We start from the raw sequence: 16,598 nt of genomic DNA, 5'->3' as shown, positions 1-16,598 counted from the left end.
GAGGGGCCGCGCCGCGCCAGGAACCATGGGAGATGTAGTGCGGGAGGGGCCGCGCCGCGCCAGGAACCATGGGAGATGTAGTGCGGGAGGGGCCGCGCCGCGCCAGGAACCATGGGAGATGTAGTGCGGGAGGGGCCAGGCCCGGGCCGCCGCTCCGCCCAGGAGGGAGGGACGGAGCAGGAGCGGCCCCGGGACCGGGGGAGGCGGCGGGGGATTGGGCGGGGGTGACACAGCCCCGTGTCCTCCCCGTGAGTGGACACAGCCCCATGGCTGTGACACCTCCGTGAACGGCACAGCGCCGTGCCACAGTGCCCGTGTTGTACCCCGGGAGGGGATACAGCCCCACGGCAGCGACACCGTAGTGACATCCCAGCAGGAAAGGACCTGTGTCCCTGAGCTGCGCAGAGGCGGCCCCTGCTCCTCCTGCCCCCATCCTGGCCCTCAGCGCCATAAACGATGTCACCCCCGCCCTGGAAGGGTGACTGTGAGCTTTTCCCAGAGTGAAAATCCCGCTGTGAGAGCCGGTGTGCATAAAGGAGACAGGAGTCCGCAGCTTTATTCGGGTAAAATCCCGCTGTGAGAGCCGGTGTGCATAAAGGAGACAGGAGTCCGCAGCTTTATTCGGGTAAAATCCCGCTGTGAGAGCCGGTGTGCATAAAGGAGACAGGAGTCCGCAGCTTTATTCGGGTGAAGTGAGAGAGTTCACCGGGCACAGCCCGCGGGGTTTTCTCTCGAGGTTTCGGAGGGCTCAGCCTCCCTTTATCCCAAACAGGTGCCTCTTCCTCTCCCCACTGCTGAGGTACCGGGAAGGTGCAGCTTTCCCAAGGTGTTCCACATCCCCTCTTGAACCTGAGGGACCTCTCTCTTCCAAAGTTGGGAAACTCCGGCTTGTGCAGACCCGGCTGTTCCAGAAGTCGGACTGTCGGGGCTGTGTAACAAACCCGCGGCTTGGAATTCACCCTTGTGAAAAATGTGAAATGATTAATTCATGTTCTTACAGTTAATGAAATATTATTGAAAACTATAAAACTGTATATATGTGTGTGTTGTATGAAAATGTAAGTTTCAGGACACCTTGTAACATTTTGTTAAACCAAAGTTACGACAAGGCAGGCGCCACCCCTGAAACTCCCATTCACAAATAGACAAAAGGTTTACGGGAAACCGACAGGGAAACCGACAGGGAAACCGACACGGAAACCGACAGGGAAACCGACAGGGAAACCGGCGGGGAAACCGGCAGGGAAACCGGCAGGGAAACGGGCAGGGAAACCGGCAGGGAAACCGGCAGGGAAACCGACACGGAAACCGGCAGGGAAACCGGCAGGGAAACCGACAGGGAAACCGGCAGGGAAACCGGCAGGGAAACCCAACGGTCCCGACTACTCCCTCTCCCATCATCATCCATATCTCGACCATTCATCAGCCATAAGATCTATAGAAACTGGACATTAACATTTGAACTGAGAAAAGAACTCTTTCCAGCCTGGTCGGAGACACCCTTAGATTTGAATAGCTAGCCGGGAAACAAAGGGAAATATGGGGAAATATTGCCGAGGGCAGAATAAAGTGTATAAAAACCAAGCCCCAAACTGGGAAAATCTGTGACCCGTAGGAGAGACAGCAGACGGCCAGGTTCTGTGTCTCACGGTTCACCCTTGGCATTTTCCCGGGAAAAACTGTCAAGTATCTCTGCTGTTGGTGGGTTTACCGAAATTCTGTAATTCGATCTTTGTTAATAAACCAAATTATTATTTTAATTGGAATATCGTATTGGCATTTATAACAACCCTGAATTCAGGCACTGCTGCTGGTCTGTCTGGGGAGCCTGTGCGGGCTCTGGGACAAACCCGCTGCTTGCAGAGACCCTGCGCCGCCCCTCCAGGCCGCTGCCAGCCCTCCTCTCCCCACGGCACCGTTTGTAGGGACACGAACCCGCACCTGCCCCGTCTGAAGGGAGCTCTTGCAGCCCTGACCCGCCCCAGCCTCTGCCCAGCGCCGCAGCCCGTGAGCCGCGGGCTCCAAGGACACAGCGGATGGAAACAGCAGCGTCCTGCAGGGCATGGCAGTGTCAAGGTCTCCTCGCTGCCGCTCCCGGTGCGACTGGCGCCCTTTGGAAGCCGCTGCTTGTGGCTGTTATCGGTTTGTGTCGGGAAAATGCCCCGCAGTGTCCCGTTCCCAGCCACGCCTTATCAGGTGCTGTCCTTGCACGGGAATGCCGCAGTGGGATGGGGAGCAGGAGGCCCAGACCGAAGGGTTCTGCCTTTGCTTTTGTTCTTTTGCCTCTGGGGTGTAAATAAAAGACTCCAGTTGTGGGAGCACACCTGGGCCTCCCTCGCTGCTGCTTGTCAAGGTTTAAGCAGCTGGCTGCTGCTTTAAATAACGTGGAATTATGGAATGGCTGGGGTTGGAAGGGACCGTAAAGATCACCTCATTCCAGCCTCCCTGCCAAGGGCAGGGACACCTCTGTTGTCACTAAATGAAATGAGAAGAGGATAAAAGCACTGCCCAAAGTGAGGCACTAGGACTGGAACAACACAGGAGGGGTGAGGAGAGCCTGGTGAAAACTCAGAGCTGTTAAGGTTGGAAAAGACCTTCAGGATCATTGAGTCCAACCATTCCCCAGCACTGCCACCACTGCCCCACGTCCCCAAGTGCCACATGCACAGGGCCTTGAGATCCCTCAGGGATGGGGACTCCACCCCTGCCCTTGGCAGCTGTGCCAGGGCTGGACAGCCCTTTCCAGGCAGGAATTTCCCAATATCCCCCCTGAGCCTCCCCTGGCCCAGCCTGGGGCCGTTCCCTCTCCTCCTGTGCCTGTTCCTGGAGCAGAGCCCGACCCCCCCGGCTGTCCCCTCCTGTCAGGGACTTGTGCAGAGCCACAAGGTCCCCCTGAGCCTCCTTTTCTCCAGGCTCAGCCCCTTCCCAGCTCCCTCAGGAATTCTCCAGCCCCTTCCCAGCTCCCTCAGGAATTCTCCAGCCCCTTCCCAGCTCCCTCAGGAATTCTCGAGCCCCTTCCCAGCTCCCTCAGGAATTCTCCAGCCCCTTCCCAGCTCCCTCAGGAATTCTCCAGCCCCTTCCCAGCTCCCTCAGGAATTCTCCAGCCCCTCCCCAGCTCCCTCAGCCACTCCTCACCACACTCGTGTTCACTCCGAGTTCACCGACTCTCCCCATCGCTCCCCAGGCACGGCGTCACTTCGGATGTGACACCAGGGAGGAAATGTGTCCCCTGCCAGTGTCACCACGGGATCTATAGAAGCGTTCTGAGGGCCAAGAATCAAAGAGACACATCAGCAGTGGAAGGGATGGGGATGAAAAGAGCAGGGTGGATCCTGATCTGGGGCTGGATCGGGAGCTCCTCCCAGGGAAGCACTGCAGAGCCTGCACAGCTCCTCTGGAGACTCCACAGGCGAGCCGGGCATCCCTGGGGAAGGAGGGCTGGGGTTCCAGGAATCCCTCCATGGAAGCACAGGGGCAATCCTTGGGGAAGGAGGGCTGGGGTTCCAGGAATCCCTCCATGGAAGCACAGGGACAATCCCTGGGGAAAGAGGGCTGGGGTTCCAGGAATCCCTCCCGGGCAGCACAGGGACAATCCCTGGGGAAGGAGGGCTGGGGTTCCAGGAATCCCTCCCGGGCAGCACAGGGACAATCCCTGGGGAAGGAGGGCTGGGGTTCCAGGAATCCTCCCTGACAGCACAGGGACAATCCCTGGGGAAGGAGGGCTGGGGTTCCAGGAATCCCTCCATGGAAGCACAGGGGCAATCCTTGGGGAAGGAGGGCTGGGGTTCCAGGAATCCCTCCATGGAAGCACAGGGGCAATCCTTGGGGAAGGAGGGCTGGGGTTCCAGGAATCCCTCCCGGGCAGCACAGGGACAATCCCTGGGGAAGGAGGGCTGGGGTTCCAGGAATCCCTCCATGGAAGCACAGGGGCAGTCCTTGGGGAAGGAGGGCTGGGGTTCCAGGAATCCCTCCATGGAAGCACAGGGGCAATCCCTGGGGAAGGAGGGCTGGGGTTCCAGGAATCCCTCCATGGAAGCACAGGGACAATCCCTGGGGAAAGAGGGCTGGGGTTCCAGGAATCCTCCCTGGCAGCACAGGGACAATCCCTGGGGAAGGAGGGCTGGGGTTCCAGGAATCCTCCCTGGCAGCACAGGGACAATCCCTGGGGAAGGAGGGCTGGGGTTCCAGGAATCCCTCCCGGGCAGCACAGGGACAATCCCTGGGGAAGGAGGGCTGGGGTTCCAGGAATCCTCCCTGGCAGCACAGGGACAATCCCTGCAGGAATTGCCCCTGGAGGAGCAGCCCAGCGGTGAGGGAACCGCCCCAGAGCTCAGGGAGCTGCCTGTGGCCATGGGAATCCATCCCGGGCTCTCCGTGGGGCTCGAGGTGACATCTGAGGTGACATCTGCGGTGACATCCAGCAGATTAAGCGATGTTATCAATGATTATTATCACTGAAATTAGCGGGGTTTGCACTGTGGGGACTGAGCCAACATTCCTGCAGGCAGTGGCTCTTCCTGGGATCGTCAGACGGGTTTGAACAAGGTTGGGAACGATCCGTGATGGGTTTAATTCCATGTGTGACCAGGGCCAGGCTAAGTTCCGAGGGCTGGCCCGGTGCTGTCACAAATGAGATCTCAGGAGCTGGATCTGCCGTGAGGAGGCTGCGCAGCCCCCGGAGAGTGTGGTACAAAGGGAATTTAAAATCACAGAGGGGGGAATTTAAAATCACTGAATGGTTTGGGTTGGGAAGGACCTTAAAGCCCGTCCCATTCCACCCCATCCATGGCAGGGACACCTCCCACCATGCCAGGTGGATCCAGCCTGGCCTTGGGCACTGCCAGGGATCCAGAGGCAGCCACAGCAAAGCTGGGAATTCCAGCCCAGCCCCTCCCCACCCTCCCAGGCAGGAATTCCTGAGATCCCATCTAAATCTCTCTTCTTTTAGTTTAAAACCATTTCCCTTGTCCTACCACTACCTGCCTGTATAAAAGTTGTTCTCTCTCTTTTTTATAACCCTTTAAGCCCTGGAAGGCTGCAATGACTTTTCCCTGCTCCTTCTCCTCTCCAGGTGAACGCTCCCATCTTTCCCAGCCTGGTTCCAGAAGTGTTCCGATGTTCAGATGCTTTGTTCTAACCCTCCAGACATCTTTGGTTTCCTCCTCTGGCCTGGTTTCAGCAGCTCCACGTCCTCCCCAGGGCGGGGGCAGCTCTGCAGGTCTCCCCACGGCAGGGCAGAGGGGCAGAATCCCCTCCCTCAGCCCCTGGCGCTGCTGAGGGTGAGCCCAGGACAGGAAATCAAATGGTCCCCAAAAGCAAAACCCACAGGAGTTTGCTTCTCCTGCCCGATGCTGTGTGACCACCAGCAGCCAGCCCTGTCACCCCGAGCCTCATGTCCAGCTCTGCTCAGGATAAAATGTTCCATTCCCTAAGAAAAGCTCCGCTCTTTGTCCCCAGACATTTGTCACCTTCCCATCAGCATTCATCGGTGCTGTGTGCCTGGGATTTGCCATTGTCGTTTGCTGCCACACAAGCTTTGTCCCGTTTGAGAGGCTGTCCACAAGGAGTTTATTCCTTTGTTTCTTCTCCCCAGTCACTCCCATGACCACGCTGAATGGGCATTGTTGGGATTTATTCATCAACTCATCGGGCACGGGTGCAGCAGAGATGGCTCTGCCCAGCTCATAATCCTAAAAAATGAGGTTGGCTTTGCCTGACAGATTCTATTGGCCCTAAACCCGTCTGGCTGCCATTAACCCTGTTATGTTCCTTTAATTTCCTCCTAATGAAGCTCCAAATAATTGGATTTTATGGAGCTGACAACAGCCTGGTAATGCTTTTAAATCTCCCCCTTTTCATTACTGACCTCGCAGTGTTTTCCAGGCCTCCAGAACTTCCCTAGTGGGCCAAAACTTCCTAAAAATCAATGTGATGGGTCAGAGAGCTGGAGAAGCCTCGTGTGCAAGTTCCTTTTTGGTTCAACAATCAAACTGTCCATGACTTCCCAAATCCAGGAGCAGCTGTCCCAAATCCCTGCAGCAACACCATTGTTGGAATTTATTTTCTTTTTTGTTTTTTAACTCCACAGCCTCTTGTTTGTTGTGTTTATTTGGGAGTTTCATTTTGTGCCGTGGTCTGGTCAACTCCTGTAACATCTGCTGGCTTTTCTCCTTCCTTTTCCACTTCTCCTTCCTTTTCCACTCTCCTCCTCTCCATCCAGCAGTGACAGGCAGGCACGAGGCCAAGCCAGGCTTAAATCTGGTCTCTCCAGTGCCATTCAGGAAAATATTTCCCAGTGGAATCACGGGTTTAGCCACAAATCCGGGAATTAACGGTGGAAAGAAAGGATCAAACAAGGCCAGACGGAAAACCCCTCCTGCAGGGACTCTCAGGGATTCTCCCTGGGCAGCTCACTCCTTTTGGGACGTGGGCTGGAGTCCTGGAGCTGCTTCCTCCATCTCCAGCCTCCTCCTGCCCTCCCTCCTGCCTCTCCAACCCCAGCAGCTCCCTCAGGGTTCGCTTTTCCTCCCGGGCAAACTGCGGGATCCCGGTGACAATCCCGGTGCAGGCTCAGCCCCGAGCCCGCCGCTGTTTGCTGTGGGGGAGCAGCAGCCCGGATTCCCTCCGCAGGACTGTCCTTTGGCAATCCCGGGGAATAAACACATCCCTGCTCCCGCGGAGCCCACGGCTCATCCATCCCTCCCTGCGCTGCCGCCGCGCCCCCGGAACGCGGGGGAATCCCTGCCCTGGCCGGGGGGAATCCCTGCCCTGGCCGGGGGGAATCCCTGCCCTGGCCGGGGGGAATCCCTGCCCTGGCCGGGGGGAATCCCTGCCCTGGCCCGGGGGGAATCCCTGCCCTGGCCCGGGGGAATCCCTGCCCTGGCCGGGGGGAATCCCTGCCCTGGCCGGGGGGAATCCCTGCCCTGCCCGGGGGAATCCCTGCCCTGGCCCGGGGGGAATCCCTGCCCTGCCCGGGGGGAATCCCTGCCCTGGCCCGGGGGAATCCCTGCCCTGGCCCGGGGGAATCCCTGCCCTGGCCGGGGGAATCCCTGCCCTGGCCCGGGGGGAATCCCTGCCCTGGCCCGGGGGAATCCCTGCCCTGGCCGGGGGAATCCCTGCCCTGGCCGGGGGGAATCCCTGCCCTGCCCGGGGGGAATCCCTGCCCTGGCCGGGGGGAATCCCTGCCCTGGCCGGGGGGAATCCCGTGGCCTGGCCGCCCTTCCCGGGAGAAGGGAAAGGGAAAGGGCTGGGCTGGAGCAGCCGCAGGGCCCGGGGCTGCCGCTGTCACTGTCACCGCGCCACACCCCGGGATGCCACCCACGGCAGGCAGCCGCAGTTCCAGAGGGGATTGACAGCAGGGCTGACTGCCTGCGGTTCCCTGCCTCCACGGAGATCCATCCACACAACCACACAATATTCCAGTCTTCCAAATATTCCAGATACTTCTGCAGGATAACTCCACATTTTCCACTCAGTGCTTAAAATCCTGCTCTGCTTTACATTTAAGGACTTCCCAAATGCTGGAATCGATTTTTAAGCCTATTATGTTTGCAGAGTTCCCCAAATCCCTGTTTGGGATGCAGCTGGATGCTCCGAGTCACAGCTTCTGTTTTCCCATGCAGTTTTATTCCACCTTCTCATCTGAATGCAGGAAATTGTTATCTTGGGCAGACTGAAGATGGATTTCAGCCGTGGAGTTCTGGCTTCAACCTCTGCGAAGGATTTTTCAAATCTGAGTTCCTGCTTTAATGAAATACAGCTCGGGGATCTCTGGTGGAAATTTGGGGTGAAGATATTTTGACAAGCTGTGCTGGGGTCTCTGAAGTGCTCCCAAATCCCACAAGGAATGGCTTAGCTCTGTCGAGGCAGGATTTGAAGATCTAGGAGGGGAATTCCCACTCAAGGGCTGCTCCATCTGGGAATTCTGTGCTTGTGGCTGCAGGATGGCAACAGAGGGGTCCCAATTTCTGAGCAGGAGGGAGACCCCACCTCTCATCCCCAAATCAGGAGAGATTTCCTCCCTGCAGGCTCCTCTTCTCATCCCTGCTGCGGCTCCCAGCCCATCCCGCTCTCCTTCCTGCCACAAATCCAGCCGGACACAGGCACAGCCAGGAGCACCCGAGCCGTGGTGTCCTCTGGAGGTGACACACTGAGCTGGGGACACCAGGGGGACCCAAAGCTCGGGTGGCCTTTGGGCAACTCAACCAACAGCAGAGCTCAGGAGTGAGGCCACACCCAGCCCTCCTGCAGCCCTGGGGGCCACGGTGACAACAGGCAGGGTGACAACAGGCAGGGTGACAACAGCCAAGGTGACAACTGCCAGGGCCACCTCAGGATCCACGGCCACAGTGACAACTGCCAGGGTGACAACTGCCAGGGTGACAATTAACAGGTTGACAACAGGCAGGGTGACAACAGCGAGGGCCACCTCAGGATCCACAGCCACAGTGACAACTGCCAGGGTGACAACTGCCAGCCCTGCCCTGCTGCAGAGCCACAGCCACAGTGACAACTGCCAGGGTGACAACAGGCAGGGCCACCTCAGGGCCACAGCCACAGTGAAAACAGCCAGAGTGACAACACTTCGGGAGCCACAGCAGTGGTGACAACAGCCAGGGCCAGCTGGGGTGGCTGCCAGCCGTGCCCTGCCCTGCTGCAGTGACAGAAATCCCCAGGGCTCCTCCTGAAAGCCACCAGTGCCAGTCCTGTGCCCCAGGAATTCAGAGCTGCTCTCCAAGGAGTGCTGGCAGTGTCACAGCAGGGCAGGGTGACAGCAGGGCAGTGTCACAGCAGGGCAGGGTCACAGCCAGGCAGTGTCACAGCAGGGCAGGGTCACAGTGGGGCAGGGTGACAGCAGGGCAGGGTGACAGCAGGGCAGTGCCAGCTCCGTGGTGTTCCCACTGCCCTGGGATGGGTTTCTCCTCTTGGCTTCCCCTGGAAGGGGCTGCCCTCAGATCCCTCTGGATTTTCCATGTCACTGACTGATCGGCCCTGGAACACGTTCGTTTCCCAGGGCAGGGGTGGAGCCCCCATCCCTGCAGGGATTGCCAAGCCCTGTGGATGTGGCACTTGGGGACACGGGGCAGAGGTGGCCTGGGCAGTGCTGGGGATGATCCATGATTCCAGAGGGCTTTTCCAGCCCTCAGGGTTCTGTGATTCCTGACACCAAGTGCTGCCTCTCTCAGCTGCAGCCCGAGCCTGAGCACTGATGGAAGTTTCAGGGATTTCCTGCCCTTCCCTGTTCTGGGTCCAGCTCCATCTCCTCTGTCAGGAGGTGCCTGTCTCGTGTTGTCCCAGCAGCAGAGAATTCCCTGGGATCTGTCCCTGTCACCACTGGAGCTGGGCACGGAGCCTGGAGTGCACTGAGTGCACCAGTGCTGCGTGAGAGGGATTTGGGAATTTTAGGGATTGACCTTCCCTGGGAGGGTGGGGAGAGGCTGGAATGGATTCCCAGAGCAGCTGTGGATCCCTGGCAGTGCCCAAGGCCAGGCTGGACAGGGCTTGGAGCAGCCTGGGACAGTGGGAGGTGTCCCTGCCACGTCAGGGGTGGGATGAGATGATCTTTAAGATCTCTTCCAACCCAAACTGTTTTGGGATTCTGTGGTAATTTCTCTCATCTCCAGTTCCAGCTCTGGGCTCATTTGGTCACCAGTTCCCTCTCACTATTTTTTTTTTTTAAATTTAATTTAGTAGGAGCAACTTTTAGCAGCTAAAAATAAAATCCTTCCCAAACCCTCCCTCCTGCTTAGAACCACAGAATGATTTGGCTTGGAAGCAACCTTAAAGGCCATCCCATTCCAAACTCCTGCCACGGGCAGAAACACCTTCCAAAGGTAATTCCAAGTCCCCCTGAACCCTGCAGGGGTCAGGAATGTCCTGATGGAAGAACTGGGCTGCTGGAAGGAAAGTCCAGCCCATGGTGCCCATCTCCAGCTGGCCCTGCCCTGTGTGGGTGCCAGGCTGGAGGCAGGGCAGGAATCCTGACTGGAGCTGCCAAAGTGGGGAACTGGCAGTGACTGAAGCAACTTCTGCCATCAGGAAGCTACTTGTGAAAAAAATACACATTTGCTGTCTTATTTTTTTGCTGATGATCTTAATTTCGCCGAATGTGTAAGATTTGCTTTAGCAAAACAAATACCGCTCTTGGGTTTTTGCCACGCCATGAATTTTTCATGCTTTATTAGAGCGCTGGAGGGTTCCAGCCCAGTCTGTGGCTGCTTAATTGGGTGAAATCCCTCTCCATTACCTGCCTGGAACCATCTGGCCTGGGCACTGAGCAGCTGGGAATCCAAGCCCTGCTGCCAGCTCGTTCCATACAAACCAGGTATGCCTCCGGAAAAACCCTCCCTGAAAGTTGTCTGTGCCTTCAGGCACAGAGATATCGATTTTTTAAACGGATTTTAGGGCTTTTTTGTGATCAGAAAGGGCTTTTACTCCCCAGTAAAGTAGCAGTGCTGGGTGCCAAAACTCGGGATTGCAGAGGGAAAGGAGAAGGATTTGTTGGGTGCAGCCCTGCAAGGGTGGCAGGTGGGGACAAGGCTGGGCAGGGACAATAAAAGGGAATTTACATTCCCGGGAAAAATAGATTTTTTTTTTTTTTTTTTTGTTAAGTATTAACGATGTCATTAAAGAAATGTTCGAAAAATATATTGAAAAAAACGAGACGGGGGAATGGCCGCTGTGGGCAGGCGAGGCCCGGCGCTCCAGGGACGCAGCACATTACCAGACCTGGTCCCGTTCGCGCTCCTGTTGCTGTTCCCGGTCCCAGGCTCAGTGCCGGTCCCGGTCCCATTCCCGTTCCTTCTCCCGGTCCCGGTCCCGGTCCCGGTCCCGCCGCTCTCTCACGGAAGCCGCAATCCCTCACAGCGGCCGCAAGGGGGCGCCCGCTCCGGCCACGCCCCCCGAGAGCGCCTTGGGCCGAGCCCGCCGGCACCGACCAATCAGAGGCGGCGGCGCTGCCCGCGCGCTCGGAGCGGCCATTCACAGAACGGCGGGGCGTGAATGGGGCGGGTCACGTGGGCAGGCGCGTTCCCACGCCCCCTGCGCTGGTTCCGGGATGGAGCCGGGACCGGGATCGGGACCGGGAAAAGGAGCAGGAATGGGATCGGGATCGGGGCGCTGGGCCGCCACCGCCTGCGTGGTGACCGGCGCTTCCCGCGGCTTCGGCCGCAGCCTGGCGCGGCTCCTGGCGCCGCAGCTCGGGCCCGGCTCGGCGCTGCTGCTGCTGGCGCGCTCCGCCGAGGCGCTGGCCGAGCTGGCGGCCGAGCTGCGCCCCGGGACCACCGGGAGCGGCACCGGGAGCGGCCCCGAGCTGCGGGTGCAGTGGGTGGCCGCGGACCTGGGCTGCCAGGAGGGGCTGCGGAGCGCGGGCGCTGCCCTGCGGGAGCTGCTGCAGGACGCGTCCTTCGGCCGCCTGCTGCTGGTCAACAACGCCGGTAACGACGGGCTGTCCCCGCCTGTCCCCTCCGCCCCCGGGGCAGCCCGGTCACCCCCGTCCGGTTCCGGCTGAGCCGGGCCTTGCTCCGGGCTAGGGGTGCCAGCAAATAACCCGAAAGCGCAGAGGAGCTGCGGGGGTTTCGCCCTGTCCGGGTGCTGGTTTATAAAGGAATTAATTATGGGGGAGGTCCCTGGCAGAGCTTGGCTGCTCTCAAGGTTTTACAGTGGCATAGGGACAGTCGGTGCCCCTCCTGCACCTTCCTATCCCCAAACCCAAACCTTCAGACAAACTTGCAGCCCCACCTTGTGGGTCCTTCCTTGCGCCTTTAGTGCCTTCGGTGCCCTTTGTACCCACTATGGCTGTGAATCACCCGTGGGTGCCCACAGGGAATGGGTGCTGCAGGATTTGGGTCTCTGCTGGCACAGGAGCTGCAGGTGGCCCCGTGGTGGCCCTTGGGGACACTGCACTCTGGGCTATTTGCGGTGGCAGAGGGGTGGCAGGGCAGGTGCCTGTCCCCTGGCACTGCTGGGGCAGTGTGACCTCAAATGGTCTGGGCTGGGCTCCTCGGGCCGCTGTGGGTCCTGACAGGGGCACAAAGCTGTGGAAGTGTTGGGAGGGGAGTGTGGCAGGCAGAGGGATCTGTGGTGTGGTTGATCCCATCTGTACCAAATCATTTTTCCATCTTTCTGGAAGTGTCCAGGGCCAGGCTGGACAGGGCTTGGAGCACCCTGGGACAGTGGAAGGACAGTGGAAGTTGTCCCCTCCGTGGCAGGGTGGGGACTGGACATTGTTTGAGACCCCATCCAACCCAAACCATTGTGATCCCCAGGCTCCTTGGGAGACATCTCCAAATCCTTCCTGGACCTCACCGACCTGGAGGAGATCAACGCCTACTTCTCCTTCAACGTCAGCTCGGCGCTGTGCCTGACCTCGGCGGCGCTGAGGGCGTTCGGGGCGCGGCCAGGCAGCGTCAGGACCGTGGTGAACATCTCATCTCTGTGTGCCCTGGAGCCGTTCCCCAGCTGGGCCCTGTACTGCGCCGGGAAGGCGGCTCGGGAGATGCTGTTCCGGGTGCTGGCCCTGGAGGAGCCCGGGCTCCGCGTGCTCAGCTACGCCCCGGGTGAGGAGAGCTGCTCCCGGCCCGTATTCCATCCTCTGCTGCCTCTGGGAGTGGGGATTGCTGCAGCCCAGCCCTGCCCTGCCCTGCCCCACGAGTTCCCTGTGCTGGATGCAGAGCTGGGCACAAACAGGCAGCTTTGCCATGGGATCGTGGAATTCCAGAGTGGCTGGGGGGGAAGGGACTTAAAATCCCATCCCCTGCTGCGGGCAGGGACACCTCCCATGATCCCAGGTGGATCCAAGCCCCAGTGTCCAACCTGGCCTTGGGCACTGCCAGGGATCCAAGGACAGCCACAGCAAAGCTGGGAATTCCAGCCCAGCCCCTCCCCACCCTCCCAGGCAGCAATTCCTGCACAAGATCCCAGCCCAATCTCCCCTTTCCCAGTGGGAGCCATTCCCTGTGTCCTGTCCCTCCATCCCTTGTCCCCAGTCCCTCTGCAGCTCTCCTGGAGCCCCTGCAGGCCCTGCCAGGGGCTGGCAGCTCTCGCTGGAGCCTTCCCTTCTCCAGGGGAACATTCCCAGCTCTCCCATTTTCCCATTACATTTGCATTTGCTATAAACGTGTGAGTGTTTACAAAGGACATTCCCCTGTTCTCCAAAATCTCTCTGGAGGTTTCTGTGGGGATGCTCAAGGGAGCAAACAGAGTGTTTTACCTGGAACAATCTCTCTGGATCCATTTCTGGATGGGAAATCCCAGTCTCCCTGCAGGGAGTGTTTCTCAGAACCTGTGAATTGTTGGGCACTCATCACCAGACCATGAACTGCAGAGGGGAAAAAGAGCCCTGGATTTTCCTTTGTCTTTAAGTGATTTTTTGGGTGATTTTTCTCTTTTCCTCAGGGCCTCTGGACACGGACATGCAGCTCCTGGCCCGGACCCAGACTGGAGACCCTGGGCTGAGGCAGCACTTCCAGAGTATGCAGGAGAAGGGGCAGCTCATCGACAGCTCCGTGTCAGCCCAGAAGCTGCTGCGGCTGCTGCAGGAGGATTCCTTTCCCTCTGGAGCACACGTGGATTTCTACGACATCTGAGCTCCTCCACCTTTGCCTCCCTGCTCTGAGCCTTTTCCTGGTGCCTCCAGCAGGACCTTGTTCAAATCCTGGGATTTGGGAAGCTTTTAAAACACCTCTGTGTGCCTTCTAAATGCCCCTGGCGCCCTTTTGGGGTTGGGGAGCAGCTCCTGCCTCTGAGCCCTCGCTGGCAGGAGCTGGAATCCCTCAGCTTCCAGGGATTTGGGAGCAGAGGTGGATTTTCCCATGGAATGGCCCTGGAAGGCTCAAACTCCCTGCCCAGGAGTTTGGGGCAGGGCACACGAGGCTGGGGCAGAGCAGCCAGCAGCAGGGTCGGAGCTGTGTCCCTGTGTGTCCCCTGTGTCCCACAGGGGGAGGTCCCCAGGGAGCCCTTCCTGGGGCTGGGGTGGTGATGTCCCCCTGGAGCTGTGTCCCTGTGTGTGTCCCCTGTGTCCCACAGGAGCAGCTCCCCAAGGAGCCTTTCCTGGGGCTGGGGTGGTGATGTCCCCCTGGAGCTGTGTCCCTGTGTGTGTCCCTTTTGTCCCACAGGGGGAGGTCCCCAAGGAGCCTTTCCTGGGGCTGGGGTGGTGATGTCCCCCCAGAGCCCCGATCCTGTCCCCTGCTCACCGGGGGCTCCCCCTCCTCCTGCGGGGCTGGGGTCATTCAGAATTCTCTGTGTTGAGATGCAGCAAAGCCTCTCCCGGTGTTTTTTTCCACATCACCAGGAGAGGGAGCTGGCCTTGGAGGAAGTGGGAATTTTGGGAGCCTGGCTGGGGTCACCAGCTCACAGGAACCTGGAGCAACGACACAGCCCTGAGTTCCTGCCCTGCTCCTGTGTCAGGTTTTGGGTCCAAGTGTTGCTTTGGGGCTTCAGCCCCTTCCTTTTAATTATTTGTGGGGGGTTTTGGTCATTTTTCCATCAGATTCCAGCAGGCACAGACACACAGAGACTTTTCTTCTGGAAAGCTGATGCAAAAAAGTTGTTTTGAAGCCCCTGTGTGCCCTGGAAATGCCCAGTGCCCCTCTTTGCACCTTCCACCCCAAGCCTGCAGCTCAGATTTTGATCCCCTGGCTCACCAGTCATTAAAAGTTCTAAAATCATTACAATCATGAGGCATGTCTGCTCCGGGGTTTCAGGGGTGAATTCCTGGCGGGGTGGGAGGAGGATCCTGGGTCAAGCACTGGCTTCACCCAGCAAGGCACCAGAATTCCCCCCTGGAGTCGTGTCCTCCCCTCTCTGAGCCCTTTCATTAATTCTGTGTCCATTTAATCCTGTCAAGCTCCTAAATCCCTGCTCCCCAGCCAGCCCTGCCTGGTTTCAGCTTTCCTGCCTGCCTGGGAAACTTTCATTAGCAAAACCCCTCTGCTGCTCCCAGCCCTGGCAATGGCAGCGTTGTTCTGGGATTTGATTCCTGCTGGGGTTTATGTGGGCTGGGAACCCTCCCTGCTCTGGCTGCTGCTGAAATATCCCCCCTCTCCTCCCCTGCATCCTGGTGGGTTTTTCCTGTCCCCTCTTGGGCAGGAATATTCTTTTGGGATCTGGCTCCCTGCATAAAATACCCTCAGAGCATCCCAATATCCCATCTCTTCCTGCCCTGTGGGCATTCCCTGTGTCCTGTCCCTCCATCCCTTGTCCCCAGTCCCTCTGCAGCTCTCCTGGAGCCCCTGCAGGCCCTGCCAGGGGCTGGCAGCTCTCCCTGGAGCCTTCCCTTCTCCAGGGGAACATTCCCAGCTCTCCCAGCCTGGCTCCAGAGAGGCTCCAGCCCTGCAGCAGCTCTGGGACCTCCTCTGACCCTGCTGTGACAGGTCCATGTCCCTTGTGCTGGGCCCTGGATCATTTTCCAGCCCCTTTTCTCTCTCCCCACAAGAAGCAGGAGCAAAAATCCATCTTGGACCCCAGCAGGAAACTCCACATGTGCTCCAAGGGGAGCCTGCCCACCCCAGGCACATCCCAAGCACAAATCCCGTGGATGTGGGCATGGCCTGGGGCTCCCACTCCTGGATTTCCCTGTTAAGGCAGCCTCGGGCTCACAGTTCCATGGAGAGAGTTTGTCTCTCACACTTTGTGCTCTCCTGGATGTTTAATTTTGGGGGTTTCACCCCCTCAATGTCCCCATTTCTCTGTGCAGCTCTTTGGTGTCGGGACCTCTCTGTGATCCCCAGGGATGTGCTGGGTTTGGGATTCCCACTCCAGGAGCAGAGCTCTGCCTGGGGAGAAAAGACAGAGATGTTTTTGGGACATCCCCTGGGTGTCACCATTCCTGAGTACCATCATTCACCAGGTACCAACATCCCCTGGGTGCCAAAATCCCCTGGGTATAAATATCACTCTTGGTGTCACCATTCCTGGGTACCATCATTCACCAGGTACCAACATCCCCTGGATACCAAAATCCTCTGGGTGCCAAAATCCCCTGGGTATAAATATCACTCTTGGTGTCACCATTCCTGGGTGCCAAAATCCCCTGGGTGCCAAAATCCCCTGGGTGCCAAAATCCCCTGGGTACAAATATCACTCTTGGTGTCACCGTTCCTGGGTACAAAAATCCCCTGGGTGCCAAAATCCCCTGGGTGCCAAAAATCCCCTGGGTGCCAAAATCCCCTGGGTACAAATATCACTCTTGGTGTCACCGTTCCTGGGTGCCAACATCCCCTGGGTGCCAGCATCCCCTGGGTACAAAAATCCCCTGGGTGCCAAAATCCCCTGGGTACAAATATCTCTCTTGGTGTCACCGTTCCTGGGTACCAACATCCCCTGGGTACAAAAATCACCCTGGTACCAACATCCCCTGGGTGTCAGCATCTCCTGGGTACTCAAATTCACCAGGTGCCAACATCTCCTCAGTGCCAACATCCCCTGGGTACGAATATCAGCCTTGGTATCACCATTCCGTGGGTACCAACCTCCCCTGGGTACCACCATCCCATGGGTACCGTCATTCACCAGGCACCAAAATCCCCTGGGTACCAAAATCCCCTGGGTACCAAAATCCCCTGGGTGCAAATATCATTCTGGATACCAAAATCCCCTGG

The 16,598-nt window shown here is 58.4% G+C and overlaps 1 protein-coding gene across 2 annotated transcripts; it reads left to right on the top strand.

The window, feature by feature from the left end:
• The first annotated feature begins 11,017 nt into the window (after positions 1–11,017).
• Positions 11,018–14,672, top strand: SPR (sepiapterin reductase). Of its 2 annotated transcripts, XR_010080899.1 has the most exons (4): positions 11,018–11,435; positions 12,267–12,557; positions 13,396–13,942; positions 14,121–14,672. XR_010080899.1 is itself a non-coding variant. In XM_063401244.1 (3 exons), the coding sequence occupies exons 1-3, from the start codon at positions 11,057–11,059 to the stop codon at positions 13,584–13,586; spliced, it is 861 nt and encodes a 286-aa protein (XP_063257314.1). In that variant the 5' UTR covers positions 11,018–11,056; the 3' UTR covers positions 13,587–14,672. The 2 variants fall into 2 exon arrangements, 1 of the variants encoding a protein (XP_063257314.1); XM_063401244.1 differs by having other exon boundaries at positions 13,396–14,672.
• The last annotated feature ends 1,926 nt before the right edge of the window (positions 14,673–16,598 follow it).

Source organism: Prinia subflava, chromosome 7 (assembly GCF_021018805.1).
Source record: "Prinia subflava isolate CZ2003 ecotype Zambia chromosome 7, Cam_Psub_1.2, whole genome shotgun sequence".
NCBI classification, from domain to species: Eukaryota; Metazoa; Chordata; class Aves; order Passeriformes; family Cisticolidae; genus Prinia; species Prinia subflava.
This window is presented reverse-complemented; position numbering and strand designations above follow the sequence as displayed.